The 24,351-nt window shown below is 52.4% G+C and overlaps 1 protein-coding gene across 14 annotated transcripts; it reads left to right on the plus strand.

Annotated features, from left to right (window-relative positions):
* The first annotated feature begins 354 nt into the window (after positions 1-354).
* Positions 355-23,957, plus strand: LAT (linker for activation of T cells). 14 transcript variants are annotated; one of them, XM_027126537.1, is made up of 11 exons: positions 355-819; positions 996-1,023; positions 1,149-1,183; positions 1,451-1,535; positions 1,669-1,733; positions 1,826-2,003; positions 2,075-2,169; positions 3,983-4,045; positions 4,247-4,309; positions 4,407-4,481; positions 23,933-23,957. In XM_027126537.1, exons 1-10 carry the CDS (start codon positions 717-719, stop codon positions 4,472-4,474), a joined length of 783 nt encoding a protein of 260 aa, XP_026982338.1. In that variant the 5' UTR covers positions 355-716; the 3' UTR covers positions 4,475-4,481; positions 23,933-23,957. The 14 variants fall into 14 exon arrangements, with proteins under 14 accessions (XP_026982338.1, XP_026982342.1, XP_026982335.1 ...); XM_027126541.1 differs by lacking the exon at positions 23,933-23,957 and adding an exon at positions 6,138-6,400 and having other exon boundaries at positions 4,247-4,325; XM_027126534.1 differs by lacking the exon at positions 23,933-23,957 and adding an exon at positions 6,138-6,400.
* The last annotated feature ends 394 nt before the right edge of the window (positions 23,958-24,351 follow it).

Below are 24,351 nucleotides of genomic sequence, written 5' to 3' on the forward strand. Positions count from 1 at the left end.
CGGTGTGACCGGGAGTCGCTTACGCCCATGTCTCCCCGAGAGCCTGCCCTTCTTGGCAGGCCGGCCAGGGTGAGGTGGGGTGGGCACGCCCTGGGCCCCTCAGAATTCCTGGTGTCAGGGCCTCCCTCCCTGCCGCCTCCTTGAGCCGCGCTGTGGAGGGCACAGTAGCTGGCTGGCCTGCAAGTATCTTTTCCTCCTCCCACTGGTCTGAGTTGCCCCTTGTCCCAGGGACCAGCAGACCCTTCCTGAGGGCCCAGGCCGGCTCCTGAGGCCGCCTCCTCCCCCTCCCCACTGGCTGGGTGGGGGTGGGAAGGGGGAGGGTGCAGCCAGCTGAGCCCTGATGATTTCCTGCCCTCACCCGGCGCTCACCACAGCTTCCTGCCACAGGCAGGCAGGCACTGAGGAGAGGCAGGCGCAGAGTCCAGGGGCAGGTAGGGCTGGGGCACAGGGTCTGTGTAGGGGTGGCTGGCGCCAGACTCCAGGTCAGGGCCTGACCGCCCTGGGTTCAAGGGTCTTCCAGAGCCTGCGCTGACGCCCACTGAGGGGAGGAGACCCAGGGAGCCCCCGAGGAGGGCGCAGCTGCCCCCCACCAGGCTCCCAGCCTCGTGCCCGCTCAGCCCCTGTACCCTTCGTGGCCTGGCCCTTGCCCCGCTGCTGCTGTGTCCCCAAGGGGTGTGCGGCGAGCAGCTAGGCCCGGTCCACGCTCTCCCCTGCAGATGGAGGCAGTCAGCCCGGTCCTCTTTGTGCTGGGCCTCCTGCTGCTCTCTCTCTTGGCTGTGCTGCTGATGGCATTGTGTGTGCGTTGCCGAGAGCTGCCAGGTGAGTGGGTACTGGTGGGGTGTCCAGGTGCTCAGACACACCGACAGGGATCCTCACCCCACGCCCCAACTCCTTTGTCCCTCTTTAACTCTTTCGAGTCGCTGAGAGCCCCGTACTCCATCACCCTCTGCCCTCATCACCCCCTTTTCCTGCCTCACGGGCCCTCTCTTCCCCAGGCTCATATGACACTGCTGCCTCCGATGGGTGAGTCTGCCCCGTCCGTCCTGGGTGTCTCCCTCAATACCCCGTGCAGGGCTGGGCCCCAGGGGACTGAGATGGGGTCTGGGGCCTCTCCCAGCTGTTTACCCACACTGTGTCTCTCCTGCTAGTTTGACCCCAAGTAGCATCGTGATCAAACCGCCTCGTGAGTACATGGAGGGTCACCTTCCTTGGACGCGGGGGGAGCATCTCCTGGCGTGGGTGGGAGAGTGTGTGCCTTTGTTCAGTTTCCCCCTGTGGCTGCCCACATGGCCTTGACCTGAGCTGGGGGTGGGGAGGGAGATGGGTGCCCCCCCCACCAGGCCTGTCCAGGGCACAGGGGTGTCGTGGGTTAGTCTGCCCTTCGAGGCCTCGTCCAGGGTAGGGGCGTGAGCTTTGGAGTCATTCCTTCAGCTTGGTCCTGTCTTCTCAGCCACAGCCGCCTCCTGGCCACCAGCCACTTCCTACCCGCCTGTGACCTACCTGCTCCAGAGCCAGCCAGACCTGCTCCGTATCCCGTAAGTGGCCGCTTCCCCTCCAAATCCCCCTTTTTACCCCCTCACCTGCTTGGACTGGGGGCCTCTTTCCCTGTTGCAATCCCTCTTGCCCCAGAGCCCCACCCCAGCCTGCCCTCTGACCTTTGATTCCCAGGAGATCCCCACAGGCCCCCGGAGGCTCCCCCCGCATGCCGTCTTCCCAGCAGGACTCAGATGGTGGTAAGCGTGGAGCCGGGCCCGTGGGGCTGGGGCCAGGCAGAGGACAGGCCCCTCTGAGCTAGCTCAGTCTCCCTCCCCTGCTCTCTCTGCAGCCAACAGTGTGGCCAGCTATGAGAACGAGGGTGCGTCAGGGGCCCCGGCGGCCCTGGTTGGGAGGAGGCTGGGGCCTGTCCTGGGATCCGCTGACCCTGTGTCGTTACCCACCCCAGAGGCAGTCTGTGAGGATGCGGACGAAGATGAGGATGAGGAAGACTATCCCGAGGGCTACTTGTGAGTGGCCAGGCGGGAGGTGGGAGCTGAGGCCGGGGCTCCTTGCTCACCCGCTCCTTGGCTCCCCTCAGGGTCGTGCTTCCTGACAACGTCCCGGCCACTGGCGCCGCCGTCCCACCAGCTCCTGCGTCCAGCAACCCTGGCCTCCGAGATAGCGCCTTCTCCAGTGAGTCGGCCTTCTGACCACTCCCCGCCCCTCTGTGCTGCGGCCCCTCGGCTCTTCCCTCTCCTCCTGGATGTTTGCTCCCCCTCCATTTTCTCTCTTCTCTCTTTCTAGCACTTCTGTCCTTCAGATAGGGGCACTTCCGGCTCCGATCGTCTGATTTCCTTACCTTTTCTCTTCTCTTCCCTCCTTGTCTTTTGCTTTTATTGTCTGCAAGATTTCCTTGACTTTATTCTTCTTTTGAGTCTATGCTTTTGTCTTTCTTGTCCAAAAGCCCTTTCTTCATCTCTGAATGTTCCTTTTTCATAGCCTCCTATCTTGTCTCACAAAGGCAGTATCATCTCCTAAATCTCTAAGGAGAAGTAGGTTATAGGTCGTCTTTTTGGGGGTTTCTTTGGGAAGTTTTCGTCTGCTTTCTGTGTTGTTTCTGTTTCCTTTGGGCTGCTTTTCTCTCTTCGTTTTGGTTCCGTCCTGCCTGTTGGAGGCTTTTCTAAGTGTCTTGTGATCTTCAGTGTTCCATTCCTCTCCTTCCTCTCTACACTTGCTCTGGGTCTTGACTTCCACACCCTGGCTTCATGTGCCATCCTGATTCTCAACTCACGGCCTCTCTCTTGAGCCCCAGACCATCTGTCCAAGTGCTTATTTTCATTCATTCATTCACTCATTCAGTCATCCGTCATATTTACTGGGTGCCCCTGATATAATCACATCTAATGAGGCAGAGTTGTGATTAAAACAACTAACATTATTGAAGGCCTACTACATGCCCTACTAAGAGTTTTATGTGTATTAACTTATTAATGTTAAACGTCACAATTCCCAGGGGCTTTTGAGCCTGTCCCTTCCCCTCCTGCCCCACCCTTGTCCCATCTGTACAATGATTTGCTTATTTAACAGAAACTTGGCGGCATTGACGGTATGACAGGCCTTAGTTTATTTTATTTTTTATTTATTTATTTATTTATTTAAACATCTTTATTGGGGTACAATTGCTTTACAATGGTGTGTTAGTTTCTGCTTTATAACAAAGTGAATCAGTTATACATACACATATGTTCCCATATCTCTTCCCTCTTGCGTCTCCCTCCCTCCCACCCTCCCTAGATAGGCCTTATTTTAATTCACCGTTTTCACAACACCCCTGTGCGGTGGGTACCGTTCCTCACCCTATTTTACAGACGAGAAAACTGAGGCCCAGAGCAGTTAGGTAGCTTGCCTGAGGTTGCACAGTTAGTTAATGCTGGAGCTGGACTTGAACCTGGGCAGTCTGACTCCGAAGCCTGCCTTGTCCACATCCTCAGGGAGAAATAAGTCAACACATGAAAGAATATAAGATGTCGTCAATGGCGCTAGGCGCTAGGAAGGGACAAGGACAGGAGAGGGGGGTCAGGGCAGGCCTGGCTGAGGAGGAGGGGCCAGCGGGGCTGATGGCGCCTCTGACTCGGCCCAGCCCCGCGTGTTGTTTCCTTCCGCACACGTGTCGCCCAGCCCCACCACCCCTAGCCGCTCCCCGTCCCTGCTCCCTGGCCTGGGGGACACGCTGGGGCCTGCTGTCTCTCCTCCCACAATTCCGTTTCCCCTAATCAATTCTGGTCAAGTCGTCCTACTTCTCTCCATCGCCACCCGCGTGGCAGGTCCGGACCGCCCTCCCTGCCTCCCTCTGGGGCTGACAGTGGGGATGGTCTCTGGGGGTCTGCGTGTAGGAGTCTCGGGCTGGTTATGTCGAAAGTCTTTGGGGGCTGCGGTTGGGAGCCTCTGGGTGTCTGCCTCGGGGGGTCTGGGTAACAGTGCGTGGGTGCCAATGCTTTTCCTGCAGTGGAGTCGGGGGAAGATTACGTGAATGTCCCTGAGAGTGAGGAGAGCGCGGATGCATCTCTGGGTGAGTGGCTGGGGTCTGCCTTCCCTCCTCACTCTCGCACCCCCCCACCCCATCCTCACTCTCATTCCGGCCTTGAGGGTGCCCACCGCCCCCTCTCTGGCTTCCTCACCCTCTGCCTGGGTGTCCTCCTCCTCTCTCACCCTCAGTGTGGCCTGCCCCCCTTTTGGTATGGCCGTCCCTCCTTCTGACCTGTCCCCACAGATGGGAGCCGGGAGTACGTGAACGTGTCCCAGGAGCTGCCGCCCGTGGCGAGGACCGAGCCTGGTGTGTGTCGGGGGAGGTAGGGCAGACGCTGGGGGAGCTGCCTTGGAGGAGAGCGGGATGGCCTGTCAGCTGAAGACCAACCCCCCTTCCCTCGCAGCAGGCCGGAGTTCCCAGGAGGTGGAGGGTGAGGAAGCTCCAGATTACGAGAATCTGCAGATCCACTGAAGGCCCGGTGAGAGGCCCGCCCGGCCCGGCCCTGCCCCGGGCCTGCGGGCCCTCCCCGCCCTCTCCTCTCTGAGTCTGGGGCCCCTGTGGCTGCCACCGACCTCCTGACCCTGTGCCCCTCCCTCTGTCCCTGTCCCGCTGTGTTTCAGTGGGAGGCCGCGTGGGGTCTGGAGCCAGCCTTGCCTGGGAGTGCTGAGCTGAGCAGCCGGCAGCGGCTCTGTGGGCCCCCACTCGGCATCCCACCCCGCCTCCAGCCTGACGACAGCCTGAGAACTTTCCCCCTAACTTATTGTCACTCCGGGGTCCCGTCTGTGTGGCCCCAGTACTCTGCACCTTCTGATGCAGCCTGAGAACAAGCCACCCTGGCCCCAGCCCTGCTCTGTAACAGAATAAAGGCTGCTGTGGTCTGTAGTGCTCTTAGCTTTGGGGGGCCCAGTGGGTCGGAGTCAGGGTGAGGGTGGGCTGTGTCCGAGGTCCTGAGTGTGTGTGTGTGTGCGCATGTGTGTGTGTGTGTGTGTGTGTGTGTGTGTGTGTGTGTATGTGTTTGTGGGTCTCCATCCTTGCAGACCCTCTGTGCTCCCGAGGGTCCTGACCAGGTATGTGTGAGTGACTGAACGAAGCCTGGGACACGTCACCTTCTGAGTGAGGCAGTTCTGAGCCCAGCTGGCACTCCTGGGGCTCAGGTGCATCTCCTCATGAGTTAGTCCTTGGAAGTGGCAGACGACGGCCGAGGTGATGGGAGAACAGGGCGTGGGGAAGCGCTGGGTGGGCGTCTAGAGCAAGACCCTTCCCCACCGGCCCCTGGTTTCTCCATCTTTAAAACAAGGGGGTGGACTTGATGACCTCAAAGGGCTTGCTTATTTAAAAAAAATTAATTAGTTTTTGGCTGCATTGAGTCTTTGTTGCTGCGCACGGGCTTTCTCTAGTTGCAGAGAGCAGGGGTTACTCATTGCGGTGGCTTCTCATTGCGGAGCATGGGCTCTAGAGCGCAGGCTCAGTAGTTGTGGCGCACAGGCCCGGTTGCTCCGTGGCATGTGGGATCCTCCAAGACCAGGGCTTGAACTTGTGTCCCCTGCATTGGCAGGCAGATTTTTAACTACAGTGCCACCAGGGAAGTCCCTCAAATGGCTTTCTTAATTCTTACTTTTTGTGGTTCTTAATAAAACAGAACTTTAAAAATTGTCTAAGCAACTGAAAAAGTTAACGGGCAGCACAGTCCTCTTCAGACTTGACTTAGAGATGACTTACCTGGGGGTTTTGCGAAAATGCAGATTCTGATTCAGTCCATCTGGGATGTAGCCTGAGACTCTGCATTCCTAACGAGCTCCCAAGTGGTTCTACTGCTGCTGCTCCAAGACCCCCCCCCTCTGAGTACGAGGGTCTGGTGGATACCCTGGTCGTTGGGACTGGCCCCTGTGCGGGCGTGTGACAACCTGGCCAGAGTGAGGCCCAGCGCGGGACATGAGCAGGAAGTGTCAGGAGGGAGAAGCTTTTTTTTTTTTTTTTGCGGTACGCGGGCCTCTCACTGTTGTGGCCTCTCCCGTTGCGGAGCACAGGCTCCGGACGCGCAGGCTCAGCGGCCATGGCTCACGGGCCCAGCCGCTCCGCAGCATGTGGGATCTTCCCGGACTGGGGCACGAACCCATGTCCCCTGCAACGGCAGGCGGACTCTCAAACACTGCGCCACCAGGGAAGGCCAGGAGAAGCTTTTTGTTCATGGCAGTTGTGAAGCTGGGAGAATGTGGTCCTGGAGCCCCCACCTGGAGAGCATCCCAAGAATGAAGCCAGTATGGAAGAGAGAAGGCCTGGAGGTGGGCAGGGCTGGCTTCCTGGTGGTGTCAGAATGCCTGGATCTAGTCACACCTGAAGCGAGATATCCCCTCAGACTCTGGTTACTTGGGCCAATAAATGACCAGTTTTCTTCAACCAGCTTGATTTGGGGTTTCTGTCACATACAACTAGAGTAGTCCTGAGCGGGATGCAAAGTTGTTGGTGTCCTCTGGCCTCCAAAGGTAATACCAACAGCTCCTCTATATAGCGCCTGCCACACTTCCGTGCTTATTTCATCATTGTCACGCCCCTGTTGTCAGTTACTGTGCGTATCCCCATTTTGCAGGTGAGGAAACACAGGCTCAGAGAGGAAAAGTGATTTTCAGTGGCAAATCTGGGCTGAGATCTGGGCCTGTTGGCGTCCAGAGTCATTGCTGCCAGCACCCTTGCTCTGGGTGTTGTATTAGGAGCCGCTGCGCCAGGCGGGGAGGTTGTGAGAGGCCTGTTGGAGAAGTGGGGGAGGGAGGTCTGGGGAAGTGTTTGGACAAGCTGGACATCAACAGGTGGCATGGTCTTTTTTTTTGGTTTTTTTTGGCCGATGTGTGGCATGTGGGATCTTAGTTCCCCAACCAGGGATCGAACCCACGCCCCCTGCAGTAGAAGCGCGGAGTCCTAACCACTGGACCACCAGGGAAGTCCAAGTCATTTTATTGGGAGGAAATAGAAAAGGGCAGAGGCACCTTTATGCCTGGGCTGAGGGACAGAAACAGTTTACCAACAAGGTCATGTTGGTGCCACCACCCTGAGAATAACCTAGCGACATCAGCCAAGCTGAAGATGGTGTGTCCCTTTGCCTAGCATATCCCTGGGTGTAAACCTGGACAAAGCAGCACGTGGGCTAAGGGGTAGGTCCAGGGGGCTCAGGGCAAACTGTAATGGCTGACAGCGGGACACAGCCGACACCGTCACTGGGAGAGTGGACGGAGGGCCTGCAGTCCAGTGACACCGTGGAGACCCACCAGCAGAGAAAGATCAGTGGACTGGAGCAACATGTCACCTCCGATAAATGTCACCAGCAGAAGGTGGAGTGAGAAAAGGAAAGCAAGTGTTTTATTTATATAAACCTAAATACATGAAAAACCTGTACATGTTGTCCAGGGATACACATATATGCAAGGATAGTAAGATAGGCAAAGGACGGAATTCCCAGTCAGTCCAGTGGTTGCGACTCTGTGCTTTCACTGCCATGGGCCATGTGTTCCATCCCTGGTCAGGGAGCTAAGATCCCACAAGCCGTGAGTCGCGGCCAAAAAAAAGAAAAAGAAAAGAAAAAAAAAGATAGGCAAAGGAATGAGGAATATCAAACTCTGGAGGGTGGCTACCATGGGCCAGAGGGGGAGGATACCTGGGAAGGAGTTCAGGAAGGGCCTCCATGATATGTGTAATGTCTTGTTCGTATTAAGCAGGGTTGGATACAGAGGTGTATGTTACGTGTCTCTCAAGTGTTTGCAAATCTGAATGATTTTGTAATAAGAAGAGAGGCCAAGACCTAAGGGGGCAGTGGATGGAGGCAGTAAAGTAGGGCAGCTTTAGGAGGCAGTAAACAGGAGGCTGAGAGGGGCCGGTCTGTCTGCGCCCAGTAGGTGAGTTGCACATGGCGCTCCAGGCTTTAGGGGCAACGTAGGCAAGGGCCCTGAGGTGCGATCAGTGAGGCGGCTCCCAGAGAGGTCCACGGGAGACGTGGTGGGCTAGCTGAAGACGTGGCGGTGGCCGTGGAGCGAGGTGGTAGAAGGGGATGTTGGAGGCAGAAGCAAAGGACGTGGTGATGGGTTGGCCATGGGCCGCGAGGCTTGGGGAAGTCCAAGGTGACTCTGGGTCCTTGCCTTGGTGGATTGGGGCGGGGTGTGCCCTGAGGCACGAAGCAGCTTCCCACTGGTGTTTCTTGGATCAGCAAGAGAATGTGGCTTTGCTTCCGCCAGCGGATGAGCCAGGAGGGACAGAGAGTCAAGGCAACGAGGTCTACGGGGCTGGGCTGGGGTTCTTAGCATAGTGGGGCGGTCAGTAGGTGGAATCCCTGCAGCTGGGGAGCAGAAACAGGTTTTTTCTTGAAGTCCGTTGCTGGAGGAAAGGTAGATTTAGTGATAAGTGAGAGACAATGTTTACTGGAATTGCTGGGGAGAAAATTGGGTGCTTGTTAAGGCCATCGGAAGGTAACAGCTCTATTGATTTGGGGTCTCTCAGAAGCGGTCCTTGAGATAAGGGTCCCAGTGCAAATAGTTTATTTGGGAGGTGGTCCCAAAAACACTGACAGGGGAGTGAGACAGGAAAGAGAAGGCAGCCAACAAAGGATGCATTATAGAGCCAGTTACCCATGTGGGCAACTGGGGCACAGCCCTGCCAGGGCAGTCTGGGGGCCTTGTGGAGTGGGTGGGTATGAGCCATCCTGCCTGGGGAGGGAGCTGGGGTATTTGTACAACCTCGCCCATTACTCACCAACTGAGGGTGGCTCCAGGGAAAGGGGGGCTGTTAATTCTCCAGAACTTCTGGCCTGCCACTCCTGTGGGCACAGTGGGCACCAGTGGCCCCAGCAAGCCTGGAGCAGAGGAAGGCAGGTGCCGGCAGATGCGTGGGCCAGTGAGCCCTGAAATGGTGAGGAGGGCCACGGACAAGGCATCGATAGTGCCTGTTGCAAGAGCTCGGGCCGTTTGTGGTATTCAGTGCCATTGTTTTCCAGAATGCACTGTGTGGCGCATGAGTCCTGAGAGAAGCTTCTCAAGGAAGCCTTCTGCTTTCAGGAGAGTTTGGGAAAAGTGCATTCTCTAAATCCTCCGGGCAGAGTCAAGTGCACTTTGCTGAGTTCATGGCTCTGAGGGATCCTGTGAGAAACCTTTGTTTCTATTTGCCTAATCTAGTATTCCCCAAACGTATTTGACTTTAGAACTTTTTTTAAAAAAATAAATTTATTAATTTATTTATTTTTGGCTGCGTTGGGTCTTTGTTGCGGTGCGCGGGCTTCTCATCGCGGTGACTTCTCCCGTTGCGGAGCACGGGCTCCAGGCGCACGGGCCTCAGTAGTTGTGGCTCATGGGCTCAGTAGTTGTGGCGCACGGACCTAGCCTCTCCGTGGCATGTGGGATCTTCCAGGACCAGGGCTCGAACCCATGTCCCCTGCACTGGCAGGCGGACTCCCAACCACTGCACCACCAGGGAAGCCCTGACTTTAGAACTTTAAAAAATGTTATTAGCATTTTGCCGGCCACCTTCTAACATCTATAGAGGACTTCTTTTGTTTTTCCTTGCCAGTATCCACGCCTTCTTCTTCCAATGACGCCACCTGGATTTGAAATGTCTATGTGGCTCAGGTGGGACTTAGGAAGTCTTAGATGTGCATGTGACCCAGGATTGACCAATCATTATATCCCATCCCCCTGGCTACAGTCATTGGTTGATAGAGGGGCACATGACCCAATTTAGGCCAATGAGACACATTCCTGAGACTTTCAGTGGAACTAATAGGAAAGAGAAGCTCTTTGTCCACTGTGGTGTCAAGCCCATAAGACGTAGGCCTGGAGCTTTTGCAGACTTCCACTTAGAGGGAGCCTGCCTGAGAATGAAGGCTCCAGAGAGGAAAGCAGAGTCAACAGAAATGAAAATAGGAAAACTGAGTCCTGATAGCTGTATAAGCACCCAGATCCCATGATCCAACATGCCTGAAGACATTACTCCCTGATGAGTCAATCTCATCAGGCCAATTGGTGAGGTCCATTCGAGCCAGGCTTTCTTCTACTTGCCACAAAAAATTCCTAGTGGATAACCACGGCGCCTATCGTTTCCACCAAATCCCAACCACAATCAGGCCAACCCAGGCTGGTGATGAGCCCCTGGTGACCAATGTGTGAAACTCACCTTTTTCCTCACCCTCCACCTCTTCTAACTGCTCCTCAGAGATACCTGGGTGCACACTTTATGGCTGGTAACCCATCTGTCCTGGACGCATGGGTCTGCCCTCCTACCTAATCCCCTCCCAGTGTCCCACTTTCCTCCTCAACACCCACCTGCCCAGGGAAATCTTTCTGGTTTTTCCTTACTTTTGCTTTATTTACTTGGTATTATTAGTCTTGGAGCTGATGAGCAATAATTCTAGAGAGGGGACTGAGTTTGGTGGCAAGAGCCCTGGGATACAGGTGAGGAGCCCTGGGATACAGGTGAGGAGCCCTGGGATACAGGTGAGGAGCACTGGGATACAGGTGAGGAGGCTTAAGTTTCAGTCCCAACTCTGCCACTAGATTTCTGGACTTTGGGAACCTTTGAGGATGTTGAACTTAAGTTTTAAAACCTTCTCATTGTGAGGTCCCTAGCCCCAAAAGCTGTCCCTGGAAGTATAAGAATGGGATCCCTTGTTGCTGAGAAAGTAGTTGGAACTCAGGTATGGCTGGGGCCAGAGGCTTAAGTATCACTACCAACTTCTAATTTCTCCACTGATTCCATTTTCACAGCCTCTGCCTTGTGGTCAGGTGATGGTTCTGGCAGCTGCAGCGACCATGTCCTTCCAGTTCCTATCCTAGGGGGTAGGGGGAGCAAAATGTCCCAGCACCACCAGCAAAAGCCCTAAACTTACTCTAATTGTCTTAGCTTGGGTCACAAGACTCCCCGAACCAATCACTGGCCAGGAGAATGCCATGTGCTGACTGACTTAGGCCTGGGTCATATGCTCCACTCTGAGGGAGTGGAAATGGGGAAGGCACCGGAAATGGGGAAGACACCCAGAGAAAATTAGGGGCTATTGCTGGTAGAAGGGAGGATGGCTGTTGGGATGCATTTATTCCACATTTATTGTGTGCCGCACTCATGATTTCACGGAGTCTCACAACACTCTGGTCTACAAGGTATAAGGAGCCCCTTTTGTAGAGAAGCAAACAGGCTCAGGGAGGTTAAGTGATTTGCTTAAAGTCACCCAGCAAATGCCAGAGTTATTTATGGAAATGCAGTCTACTTTGGAGTGAAGGGAGGGAGACTATGTTAAAAGTTGGTGCAAAAGGAGAAAACAAGGAAGCGGACCCAAGGAGAAATTCCACAGAGAGCCAATTCTGCTTTGCATAGGCATTTTTGCTAAAACTTTTGGGAATAAGGCTCTCTCTCTCTGCTGGGACCCCTCAACAGGGAGGACACATGGGCCTGGAGCTGCCAGGGGCCACCATGTGAAGGGCACCTGTGAGGGGGAAGATAGCACAGAGGTGAGCAGCGCCAGGTAGGGGGAAAATGGTTCCTGAGAACATGGGTTGAGGTCCTGGATCCACACATTCCTGAAACTGGCACCACCCACGAACTGCTCAGTTACATGAGTTAATTAACACCCTTCACTTGGCTCTGCTCCATGGGTTTCTGTCGTTTGCAAATGAAAGGGCCCTGACTCATCTGGACAGGATGCCGTGGGTCTTCGACCTTCAACAAGGCCCACTTTCAGGCAGTGACATAGGCCACGCGAGATGTCACACGGTTCACATGTGTTTGGTCGCTACCGTGACCCTGAGTAAGTTCTTCTCATTATCACCCTTTTACAAATGAGGAAACTGAGGCTCAGAGAGGGCAGGTGGCCAGACCAAGCAGGGTACTGGCTTCCCCTCCCCAAGTGGTCTAAGCAACCCCTGTTCCCAAGTGCCTCCCTCTATCTGTACCCACCAAGTCCCCCCTCAGGCCTCTCTGTCCACCTCTGTCCCCCAGTGGGGCGGGTGGCCAAGGCCATTCAGGGCTCACTCCCCTGCCGGACTTCAAAGGGGCTGCAGGCTCTGGGCTGTGGGCAGCTGGCCCTGAGCCAAGTCCCTCTTCTTGGGGACACACGGGCTACGTGAGCCTGAGGGGTGGACGCTTGGAGCATCTGTGGCCCTGTGGGGGCTGGGAGCCCCCTGAGCTCCGAGAAAGATGGCGACCTGGGGCCCCTCCTGCCTCCACGCTCGGGGTCCCCGTCCCCGTCTGCCTCCTTGTATGCCTCGGCTGGGCCTCTGAGCTCTCTCTCCCTCTCCCACCTGGCTCTCAGGCTCGCCACTTGTCTTTCTGTTTCCGGGTACCCTGCGGCACCCCGCACACCAAGCTCCGACTCCGGGCCCCCTCTCTCCCCATCCCATTTGCCACTTTCATTTTTGCCTCCACCGTATTCTCTTGGCCTCTCCCTTCCCTCGCCCCTCGTCTCTGTGTGTCTCTGGATCACCCGTTCCCTTCCTGACTCTTTGTCTCCCTCTCTGTGGGCCTCAATCTGTTTCACAGTCTCTGTCTTGGAAGCCGTATCTCTCATCTGTCTCTCTGCCCTGTCTCTCTCTGTCTCTGTGGCCCTCTGTCTCTCTGTGATCTCTCTCTCGTTCTCTGTCTCCCTCCTCCTCTCCCTGCCCCACCCTCCCCACATCCTGAGTTGTCTTTGGGGAACCGGAAATTTGGGGGATCAGAGAGATACCAGGAGGCTCAGCTGCTGCCGCCTAAAGATAATTGGTGGGGGGGTGCCTGGGTTGGATGTGGGGGGAGCCCAGAATCCGCTGCATCTTCCTCCCAGCCCTGGTGCACGCAGAGACAGACAGGAATTATGTCACCCCTTTGGGGCTCAGGCCGACCCTCCGTGGACTGGGCCTGATGAGCCCGCCTCCCTCTCGGGGTTCCTGTGAGAATTAAGTCAAGTAGCCCAGCCGGAGCGAGAGCCCAGGAAGATGGGGCAAGTGAGGAGCAGCAGGGAGGGGGCAGGGCGGGGTGCCCAAGGGCGAGGCTGGCTGGGGTTGGTAAGGGGCTGAGGGAAGGGAGGCTCCCAGGTGCTCTGAGCCCATCCCTCCCGCTCCCTGCACCTCAGGGCTTCCACCTGTACCACAGTGGGCTTATTTATTTAACACATGTTTGGCAGTCCTGTCTGCTATTCATTGCTTTAATCCTCACAATACCCTGAGGAAGTGGGTTCTGTTATTTATTCTATTTTAGAGATGGGGAAACCGAGGCACAGAGAAGTTGAGTGACCTGCCCAAGGTCACACAGCTGGAACCCTCGACGTGACAGGACTCTGGCTGAATTAGTCTGGTCATTGCCAATGTCTGGGTACATTGTATACGTGCCGGTTTTAAACAGTGGCAGCATTAACTCACCTTAAATCTTGGGGAGAGAAAGTAATTTTCTTCTCAATTCTGATTATGGTTATGGAGAAAGGCTCTTTGGGTGCTATTAACTGTCCTTAGACACTTGCTAATCTCCCTTTGTGCACAGAGAGGAAGCCTCAAGCTCAGTGCCCTGAGCAGGCAGTGGATGGAATTTAACCATTTTGATTTTGCTGGGTTTGTTTTTTAGGGTTTCCTTTTATTTAAGGAAAGAAATACAGGATTTCCATTTAGGAATGTGGCATGTAGTTGCCTATTAAATGAATTTGAGGTTTTTTGTTTTGTTTTGTTTGTTTTTGTTTTGGTCTCACCGCATGGCTTGTGGGATCTTAGTTCCCTGATGAGGGATTGAACCTGGGACCCCTGCCGTGAAAGCCCGTGTCCTAACCACTGGACCAGCAGGGATGTCCCTGAATTTGAGTTTTTAAAGGAAGTCATTTTAAAGAAAAATAATAAGATTGAGTACAGGCAGTTATGGATATGGTAAACGTCCTGAAAGTGGATTCAGAATTGAATTTTAGGAAACCCAGATCCAGTCAGTGACTGAGAGCCCTTTACTTGCTCTGCCAATGTCCCTCCCAGCCTGGCCGAGCCCGCCATTGCTTCTCCCAGACCTCATGGCCAGTCAGTAACAGAGGTGAGACCCTAGCAGTCATCGGAGGGGCTGTATGGGTGGTGGTGGAGGCACTGCAGCCTGGGAGACCCTCCAGATCCTGCAGAGCTCCTGGTAGCAAGCAACAGAAACCAGCTGAGACTGTTTGCTTCAAAGAGATTCACCAGAGGGGGAGCCAGGCCCAGAGGATCACAGGAGAGGGCTGAGGCGGGTTTGGAAAAACAGCAGGAAGTGAGGAGAAGGTCTGAGCACAGGTGGCGGTGCTCAGACATTCCCAGCCCTGCCATCAGGCCACTGGCTTGACCCTCAACTGTCCCTCCCAGGCCCCACACCCACGCCCAGGCTACCTGGGTGTTGGGGAGAGGGTTCTCCCTATACGGGAAGCAGGGCCAGGGCCCTCCAGTGTCCCGTCACTCATGGCTCCTCCCATGTGAGTAAGGGTCACGGGCTGTGGACTGCCCCCTCTCCCAGGCCTCCCCACCCCTGACCGGGCAGCCAGGCACCCCTCATCGCCAGGCCTAACTCCTGCTCTGCCCTGGCCTTACTTGGAGCTCCTTCTCTGCTCTGGGCCTCAGTCCACTCATCTGCTGAGTGGGGGTGATGGGGCCCAAGCAGATCAGTGGTTTTTAAATTACCCCAAGGAACTAATTCAGAGATTTGGCAGACAGTGGATGTGTTGAGGCAAATAGGAGATTTTGAGGGGCGTCTGTTGACCCAGCCTTTCTCTTGGACAAAATAATTGTTATAATTTATTTTTACCATAAAAGATAATGGTATATCTGAACTCACAAATCAAGTTTATGCTGATTGAAAAAAAATGTTTATGCTGATAAAAGGCTGTTTTTTATCTGTTTCATGTATGTGGGCCTGCTGGCAGAACTTCAACCATTTACCTCCCCCTTGCTCTCTGAGCCAGTCATGCTGACCTTCCTGCCCCGTCCTCCCCAAACAGGCCAGGCTCATTTCTACCCATGGGTCTTTGCACTTGCCTTTCCATCTGCTTGGAGCCCTTCTCCCATGTCCTCACATGGCCCTCTCCTTTTGTCATTCAGCTCCTCAAGTAATCTTGTCCCGCTCCCAGTCACCCTGGATCCGGTCACCGGTCATCATAACACTGATTTTTATGCATTTGGTGTTTATCGTTTGTCTCTCCTCTAGATCGTGAGCTAGTTCCCCCTTCATCTCTCTCACTCCAGGGCCTGGCATTGATCTTGGCACAGAGTAAGTGCTCGGTAAGTATTGTTGAATGAATGAATTAAAAGAGAGCTGACGACAAGCATGTGAGCCCCGAAGTGAAAAGTTCCCCGTGGCCCTTGCAGTCCTAACACGTGGTCACACATCCAGCCTGAGGGAAGCACTGTCTAAGAGAAGGGTTGCAATCTGGTGGCCCACTGCAGTGTTTAATTTTTTTTTAATTGTGTTTAAAAAAAACAACATGTAACAGAAAGTTCACCATCTTAACCATTTCTAAGTGTACAGTTGAGTAGTATTAAGTATATTCACCTTGTTGTACAACAGATCTCCTGAACATTTTCACCTTACAAAACTGAAACAACTCCCCATTCCCTTTCCCCCAGCCCCTGACAACCACCAGTCTACTCTTTGTTTCTATGCGTTTGACTTTAGCTACCTCATACACGTGGAGTCGTACAGTATTTGTCCTTCTGTGACTGGCTTATTTTACTCAGCATCATGTCCTCAAGGTTCAACCATGTTGTAGCATGTGACACGATTTCCTTCATTTTTAAGGCTGAATAATATTCCATTCTAGGTACACATAACATTTTCTTTATCCCTTCCTCTGTTGAAATGTCTGTACAAGTCTTCTGTCCATTTCTTAATTCAGTTGTTTGGTTTTTTGTTGTTGAGTTGTAGGATTCTTTATATATTCTAGATATTAACCCCTTATCAGATATATGATTTGCAAATATTTTCTCCCATTCTGTAGGTTGTCTTTTCACTCTGCTGATTGTGTCCTTTGAGGCACAGAAACTTTTAAGTTTGATGTAGTCCCTTTTATCTATTTTTGCTTTTGTTGCTGTGCTTTTGGGTGTGATATTCAAGAAATCATTGCCAAATCCAATGTCACGAAGATTTCCCCTTATGTTTTTTTTTCTGGGAGCTTTATAGTGTTAGGTGTTTAATCTATTTTGAATTAATTTTTGTATATGGTGTTAGGTAAGGGTCCAACTTCATTCTTTTGCAAGTGGATATTCAGTTTTACCAACACCATTTGTTGAAAAGACTATCCATTCTTCATTGAATGGTCTTAGCACCCTTGTTGAAAATCACTTGACCATATAAGTGAGGGCTTATTTGTGGACTCTCTATTTTATTCCATTGGTCTATCTGTCTGTCTGTCTTTATGTCAGTATCACACTGTTTTGATGACTGTAACTTTGTAGTAAGTTTTGAAATCAGAAAGTATGAGTCTTCTAAAATTTGTTCTTCTTTATCAAGATTGTTTTGGGGGACTTCCCTGGTGGCGCAGTGGTTAAGAATCCTCCTGCCAATGCAGGGGACATGGGTTCGATCCCTGGTCCGGGAAGATCCCACATGCCTCGGAGCAACTAAGCCTGTGTGCCACAACTACTGAAGCCCACATGCCTAGAGCCCATGCTCTGCAACAAGAGAAGCCATTGCAATGAGAAACCCACACACTGCAACGGAGAGTAGCCCCCGCTCGCTGCAACTAGAGAAAGCCTGGATGCAGCAATGAAGACCCAATGCAGCCAAAACTAAATAAAATAAAAATAAATAAATTTATATTTAAAAAGAAAAGATTATTTTGGCTATTCAGGGTCCCTTGAGATTCCACATGAATTTTAGGATGGATTTTTTCTATTTAATTTTTAAAAATTAGTTGCTGTATTAGTTAGATTTGACTGAGACCTGACTATAATAGATCAGGCAAATAATAGTCTAATTCTTTGTGCAAATTAGAGAAAGATACCCTATTCTCCACAGACTTTATTTCCCCCTGTTGCAAAATTGTTGTGATATGCTGATTTTGTTCAAATAAGACATTCCATTTTTGTATTCCAGAAAATGGTCACATGCACATATAAATCTGCCATGTCCACCACGTGAATATGTCCTGTGAGGCAAGCAGTCCCCGGTCCAGGGAGGTGTGCCAGCTCCACAGCATCACCGAGGACCCAGCTTCCTTCTACATTTCCTAGTCACCATCTTCAACTCTTACCTCCATCCTCAGAGTCACAAGATGGCTGCCAGTGCTCACATCCATGTTCCAGCAGGAAAAAGTAGAGCTGGGAGGGGCAAACTGGGTGCCTCTCCCACCAACTCCAAGCCCCCATTCCAGATTTTATGCATCTCCACTCAGGGAGACCACAGCTTCTATTTCACTAGCCAATCTTAACTTCAGGGGAGGCCAGGAAATGCATTTTTTTTACCTGATCACATCTTCAAATCAGAGTTCTGTAACTAAGGAAGAACCAAGTAACGAGAGGGCCACTATGGGTTCCCCACTGTTGCCAACATGAAGAACACAGGTAATTTCCATATGAAATTCAGTTCCAGCTTCTCCTGAAGACGTGACATGTCTGGCAAGGCTGGCTCTGCATTACCACGTGGCAACCACTGGCCAGAGCTGTGTAGGTCTTGCCCTGTTCTATTTTATTTTCAAAGTTTTAAAATGAAAATGTAATATGTTTTTAAAAATAGGTATTGCATTCCTGTGCTTCAAAATCCCAAAGGTACTAAAGCGTATACAGTGGAAAATTTCACCTCTTACCTCATCCCCTGCCACTAAGTTCCTGACCCAAGGCACGGTGGGTGTTATGTTACCCAGAGATTTTTCTCACACATATAAGCAAATACATGAATGTGCATATTCTCCACCCCTCCTTTTTTACATAAACGGTATAATTCTACATGATCTTCGTATGTTGTTTTTTTCATGTAACAATGTATTGGAGATTATTCTGTGCATATCCCAAAACTTTGCTCGTTCTTTTTGTTTGTTTGTTTTTGCAGATTCGTAGTTTGACATTATATGCATGTACCTAACCTAGTTCTTTAGTGACAGACATTTAGATTGTTTCCAATAATTTACTTTGCACACATCGAGTTGCGGTAACGATTTTATACGTGGGAGTATCTCTGTATAACGAATCCCTAGAAGTCGAGTCATTTGATCAAAATGAACGAGCAAGTGTGATTTTGATAGATATTGCCAAATTCCCCTTCGGGGGAGGAGGGCAATTGACACTCCCACAAGCAATATCCCACAGCGTCTGTCTCCCCACATCCTTGCCAACTCAGTGCTATGTAACTCTTTAATCTCTTGCCAGACTGTCAGTTAAAAATTGACATCTAACTGTAGTTTTAATTTGCATTTCTCTTATTATAAGAAAAGATGAGCATCTTTTCATGTGTTTAAGGGTCATCTGTATTCTCTTTTCTGTGACTTGTCTGTGTCCATCACCATTTTTCTGAGTAGTCTTTTTCTTATTATTTCTAAGAACATTTTATATATTAGGAAAAGGAACTCTTCATCTATGACATGAGGAGCAAACATATTTTCCCAGTTTGTCACTTCTCTTTAAAAACAAAAACTTTCTGAAGGACAACATACACAGCAAACTATTAGATCAGAAGCATGCAGCTTGAGGAATCTTCACAAAGTGGACCCACCTGTGTCCCCTGTTGTTTCTCACGTTTATCATCATTTATCCTAGGCTTTGCTGTGAGCAGTTTCATATTTTTACACAGTTGAGTTTATCAATCTCCTATTTTATGACTTCTAGGTTCTGTTCTCGTAGTTAGGCCTTTCCCACACTGAGATAAAAACATTTTCCTGACTTTATTTTAGCATTGTTGCTGTTTTATTGTTTCCACTTAAATCTTTAGTGTAATTTATGCTGGTGTAAGGTATGATCTGTGGAGCAGTCATTATTTTTTTTCTAGGTTGGCTAAACCGTGTCCCAGTGCCATTTATGAAACAGTCTGTATTTTCTGTCTATGGATTATGTATATAATCATATAATCTGAAATGCTGCCATATCTTGTACTGAATTCCCCGGGACTGGTTCTGGATTTTTGGTCCATTTGATAACATCTGTCTCTTCCTGGGGGTCAGTTGTTGATTCCTGATGTGGAGGGTTTTTGAGCACTTCTGTGCTATGTGGTTTACACGTAAGAGCCTTGAGCCCTCAGAATTACTGTGACCTCTGTGACCTTGAACGAGCGACTTCATCTCTCTGCCGCAGTTTGTTTATTTTTTTGGGGGGTGCCGAGCTGCACGGCTTGCAGGATCTGAGCTCCCCGACCAAGGATTGAACCTGGGCCCTCGGCAGTGAGATTGTGGAGTCCTAATCACTGGACCACCAGGGAATTCCCTCTGCCTCAGTTTCTTCATCTACAAGGTCGGGATAATAATACGACTGACCTCATGGGTTGGTTGGAAGGATTAAATAACAATATATTATGTAAAGCGCCTAGAGCAGTCTAGGGCATATAATACTAAGTGTGAACCTTTTTTTTTTTGGTGAGGGGCTGTGCCGTGGGCATGTAGGACCTTAGTTCCCTGACCAGGGATCGAACCCGAGCCCCCTGCATTGGAAGCTCGGAGTCTTAACCACTGGACCGCCGGGGAAGTCCCTATTTTTATTATTTAAGGCCATGTTTAATCCTATTGGGGATGAGGAAACTGAGACTTGGGGCCACGAAATGACTTTCCCGGGACCTTGCTGAGTGGCGGCACTCGTTCTAGAAGGGGCCCTGCCCGCTCCTGAGCCCCACACGCAGGGGCCTGGCCGCCTCAAGCAGACAGATTTCTCTGAGTTCCCATGGGTGGATGGGGCCCCCTCTTCCTCCCTCTCCCCCAGCCCCGAGGCTGTGGCTGATCCTCAGAGAGGAAATGTCACACGCGGCCCCAGCTGCGGGGGGTGGGATGAGGCTTCACCCGGGTGGCTGCAGCACCAGCTCCTGTGTGAACAAACCTCGTGCGCTGAGGGGCCTGGAGCCTCCTCAGCAGCTCAGCCCCTCCCTACAGGGCCTGCTAGTCTCTGCGGGGAACCCAGGTCTCCGCAGAGATGGGAGTTTTCTCCGGGCAGCCCCAAGTCCTTGAAAGAGACTCCCAGCCCACCACTCACCAGCTGTGTGACCTGGGGCGAGGCCCTGACCTCTCTGAGCCTCAGTGTCCTCATCTATCAAACGGCAGGTTGTAGGGAGACTCTAAGGGGAGGACGTGTGCAGAGCGGGATGGCATGGAGGGGTTGATCTGTGGCGGCCTGTTAATGTGAGACGTCAAACAACGTGTTGTTTTCTACCACCTCCCCCAAAGGCAGCTGGAAATGGAGACAAAGAGCCCAAACTGCCAGTTCAAAAGCCTGTGCCAGGTGTGCCACAGAGGGGACCAGGGAGGGGAGGCCAAGTGGGAGAACAGGGTTTCTCCTGCCAGCAAGAGGGCAAACGTACCCCATCCGGAAAGGGGCTGCGGAGGGGGAGTTTGAGATGCTGAGGAGCCGGTGGAGTTTTTCTTCCCTCCCTCCCCTTAGGGCGTCTAGGGGCAAGGATGGGGTGGGAAGAGGGCGGAGGGAAGGAAAGGAACCACAGAAAGAGTCCCCCAAGGAGTGTGGGGTCTTTGAGAGAGAGGGAGACCAACAACGCCTTCCTTGGCTGGATTTGCTGGGCCAGGTCCCTACAGACAAATCCAGCCCCACGAGCTGCGCTGTCAGGTTTGGCAAATAAAAATATAACATTTGGGCCAGACTTATACTAAAACATTACTTGTTGGTTTTCTGAACTTCGAATTTAACTGGGTGTCCTGTATTTTATCCGACAAGCCTGCCCGTGGGTGTGAAACGGATGGGGCAGAGGGGGAGGGGAGGGCATTTCTGGGGGAAGGGGCCGGGGTATCCCATGGCCTATGCCTAGGGGTGATGCGACCTTGTAGCTGAGGGCTGCTGCCAACCGGGCGGCGAGCAGAGACTCGAGAAGCCTCAGCAACAGTGAACACGGAGAAGACAGCCTTGAAGCTGCAGGGGAAACCACAATGCTCCCACTCATCCGCGCCCCAGGGCAGATGGGAGGGGGTGGGGCAGAAGCACCAGCCGGGCCCCGGCGCAGTCCGACCTGTCCTCTCCCCCCGTGTCATCGGGCTCCTAGCCGCCCCTCAGTGGCCCTGTGGCCTGGGGTCCACGGCCCAGCCTAGAGGCAGGCGATGGGGGAAGAACCTCGTGACCACTGTCGTAAAACGGCTGGGACTCAGAGTCTTCACCGTGACTAAAAATCACCAGCGTGGACTGGATTTCCCTGAACCCCTCTCAATTATATCATCAGAGCTGATGGGGTTCGGGGGCTCAGAGTCAAGAAAATTAGGTTCGGAAAACAAGTTTATACTGTTTTCCTCTGCTTCTGGATTCTGTGGTTTTCTCCTGCACGGAGTGCCTGGCATGGAGAGGGACACCCAGCCCCGGATCTGGGACGGAGGCTCAGCTGGGAGCAGGGCTTTGAGGGCGATGGGACAACCAGGGAGTGGCGTGAAGGACGAGGTGGCCAGGGAAGTGCTCCCTGTGACCTAGACCTTGAGGTGGCCGGGGCAGGGGGTGGGAGCCGGCCAAGTGTGGACACTTGAAGGGGGTGCAGCTTCTTATTTTATTCCAACAACCCTCATACAGCATGGCCGTGGCCAGCTCTCCTTAAGTGCTTTATTAATAGCCGTTCGGTTAATCCTCCTAAGAGTCCTTAGAGGTAGGACGACTGTTATCCCCACTTGGCCTGGAGGCACTGAGTTGCAGAAAGGTTAATTTAAGTGACTTGCACGAGGTCACGCAACCAGGAAGAGGCAGTCCCCCGCCCCCCGCAGGGTGAGCCCTGCCCTCCTGTTCAGCCAGTGCTGGGCCCCAGCCCACCGCCAGGGAGCTGGACTGTGGTCGTTCATCCAGTAAATCAGATATGTGTTGAGATGTCCTTCAGGGTGGGCTCCGTGCTGGGCTCTGGGATTTCTTCTCTTGTAGCGCACTCAGTCCAGTGGGAGAGACAGACACAAACAATTGCAACCCAGTGTCCACAACTCAGTGCCATAAAATGAGCCCATTTAATGAGCATTCACCTTGGGCTGGGCCCCGTCATAAGCACGTTGCCCAGTTTATTTCTTCATCTTCGAACAACCCCTTGAGATATCATTGGCCCCATTTTGTAGATCAGTAAACTAAGGCTTAGAGAGATTCAGTAATTTGCCTAAGGTCACAGCAAGCAAATGCCAAATTTGGGACTCATTAGGGGAAGTTTAGGGTTCCATGGGGGCATATCCCAGAGGCCTTCCCAGAGGAGGTGCACTGCGCTTGAGTTGTACCAGAGAGGGGATTGGTCCAGTGGAGAGAAGGAGGAGGGTGATCCAAACAAAGGAAACCACCTACAAAGGCCTGGAGGCTGAGCAGCCTGGCAACCTGGGGGAGCTGCACGCCATTCTCAGGGGCTCTGGCTGGCTGGTCTGGAAGGACAGGATGAGGCCCAGGCAGGGACCTAGCGCTGTTGGTTCTGATACTGATCATGGAGGGGAGGGCCAGGGGAAGCCAGCAGGGCAAAGAGGAAGGATTGTGTAGTGAGTCTGGGCGTGGACTCGGTCCACAGGCTCCCTGAGTTGGATTCCCTGCTGTGTCTCTGGCTGGCTCTGTGACTTTGGGCAAGTCACTTCCCCTCTCTGAGCCTCAGTTGTCTCATCTATCAAATAGGGACCATAGTACCTCATGGGTTTTTATGAGGATTAAATGTCTTAATTGATGCAAAGGGCTTTGAGCAGGGCCTGGCTGAAGTCAGCACTCCAGAAATGTCAGCTGTTATTAGCGCTGAGGCTGCGTTTGCCTGATAGGTTCACTGCTTTCAATTAGGTTGAGGGAAGACAGTAGTGGTTATAGGGCCAGGTGCCCGCAGCCACCCTGCCCACATCTCAGGACCCTGCCTCACCAGCCCCACCACCGAGCCTCCACCACACTTGGGGCCAGAACCCACTGTGGGTAGCACTGGCAGCCCTGGCTGGGGACGCATGGGGACGCATAGGCTCCTGGCAGTCGGGGGAGGGGTGGAAACCAAGAGAAGTGGTGACTAAGACAGAACCCGAAATGCACTCACACAGAGAACGCCTCCAGGGGGTGGCTTCTTTCATTCTGGCTCCCTCAGTGACTCATGCAGGGGGGCCAGTACGAAAGATGTGGGGCACAAGGGGTTGATGCGTGTCCCTCCCAAGAAGCCGGTGGTACAGTGGGCTATGGGGGGCTTGTGGTTTCTCCCAGATTCTGGAGTTTGGGGGTGGGTAGATCCTGTGACTGAGAGGCCTGGAGTCCGAAAGACCTGGGTTTGAATTCCGGCTGTTACTTCGCAGCTGTGTGAACTTGTGCAAGGAACTTCCCCTCTCTGTGCTTCAGTTTCCTCACCTGTAACATCAGGCTAATTAAGTCCACCTCCCAGCACTAAACCCTTCCTATGGAGTCCTATGGACTCCCCACCTCAAAGACTAGCAGTGGCTCCCCCTTGCCCACACCACATAGTGCAGTCTTCTGTTAGGGGAGACTTTGGACAAAAGGACAAGGAAGAGGCACGTTGGTGGAATATCTGCAGACACTGCACAGCCTTTATCTTATTTAAACCTCACACAAATCTATTTACAGCTGAGAAACCCACCCCCAAAAGTGCCCAGGCTGAACCCTGGTAACACAGATGAGTAATTTATAAATGTACCTTAGTTTGGCTCTCGGGCCTTTGGCATTCTCTGTCTTCAAAGTTACATTTATGTTACATTACCTTATTTTTATTTATTTATTTATTTTTTTGCAGTATGCGGGCCTCTCGCTGTTGTGGCCTCTCTCGCTGCGGAGCACAGGCTCCGGACGCGCAGGCTCAGCGGCCATGGCGCACGGGCCCAGCCGCTCCGCGGCACGTGGGATCCTCCCGGACGGGGGCACGAACCCACATCCCCTGCATCAGCAGGCGGACTCTCAACCACTGCGCCACCAGGGAAGCCCCATTACCTTTTTTGTACATATAAAATTGTAAAGGCACCAGGCCCTGACAGTTTCAAAGATGAATCGTCAGATAGCTGAAATTGATAAAAATAAAGGTAATTCCAATGTTACTTAAACTATTCTAGGTCATAGAAAAAGATGGGAAAATCTCCATTTTATTTTTTAAATTTTATTTATTTTTGGTCTTGCTGTGAAGCTTTTGGGGATCTTAGTTCCCTGACCTGCGATGGAACCCGGGCCCCCTACAGTGAAAGCGTGAAGTCCTAACCACTGGACCACCAGGGAATTCCCTCCCTTTTATTTTATGAAGGCAGCATGACCTTAATATGAAAATCTGATAAACATAGTAAACCAGCAAACAAATTAAAACCATAAAAAAAGACA

This window comes from Aethalodelphis obliquidens, unplaced genomic scaffold, assembly GCF_003676395.1.
Source record: "Aethalodelphis obliquidens isolate GAN/ISIS:26980383/991018 unplaced genomic scaffold, ASM367639v1 scaffold30, whole genome shotgun sequence".
Classification (NCBI taxonomy): Eukaryota; Metazoa; Chordata; class Mammalia; order Artiodactyla; family Delphinidae; genus Aethalodelphis; species Aethalodelphis obliquidens.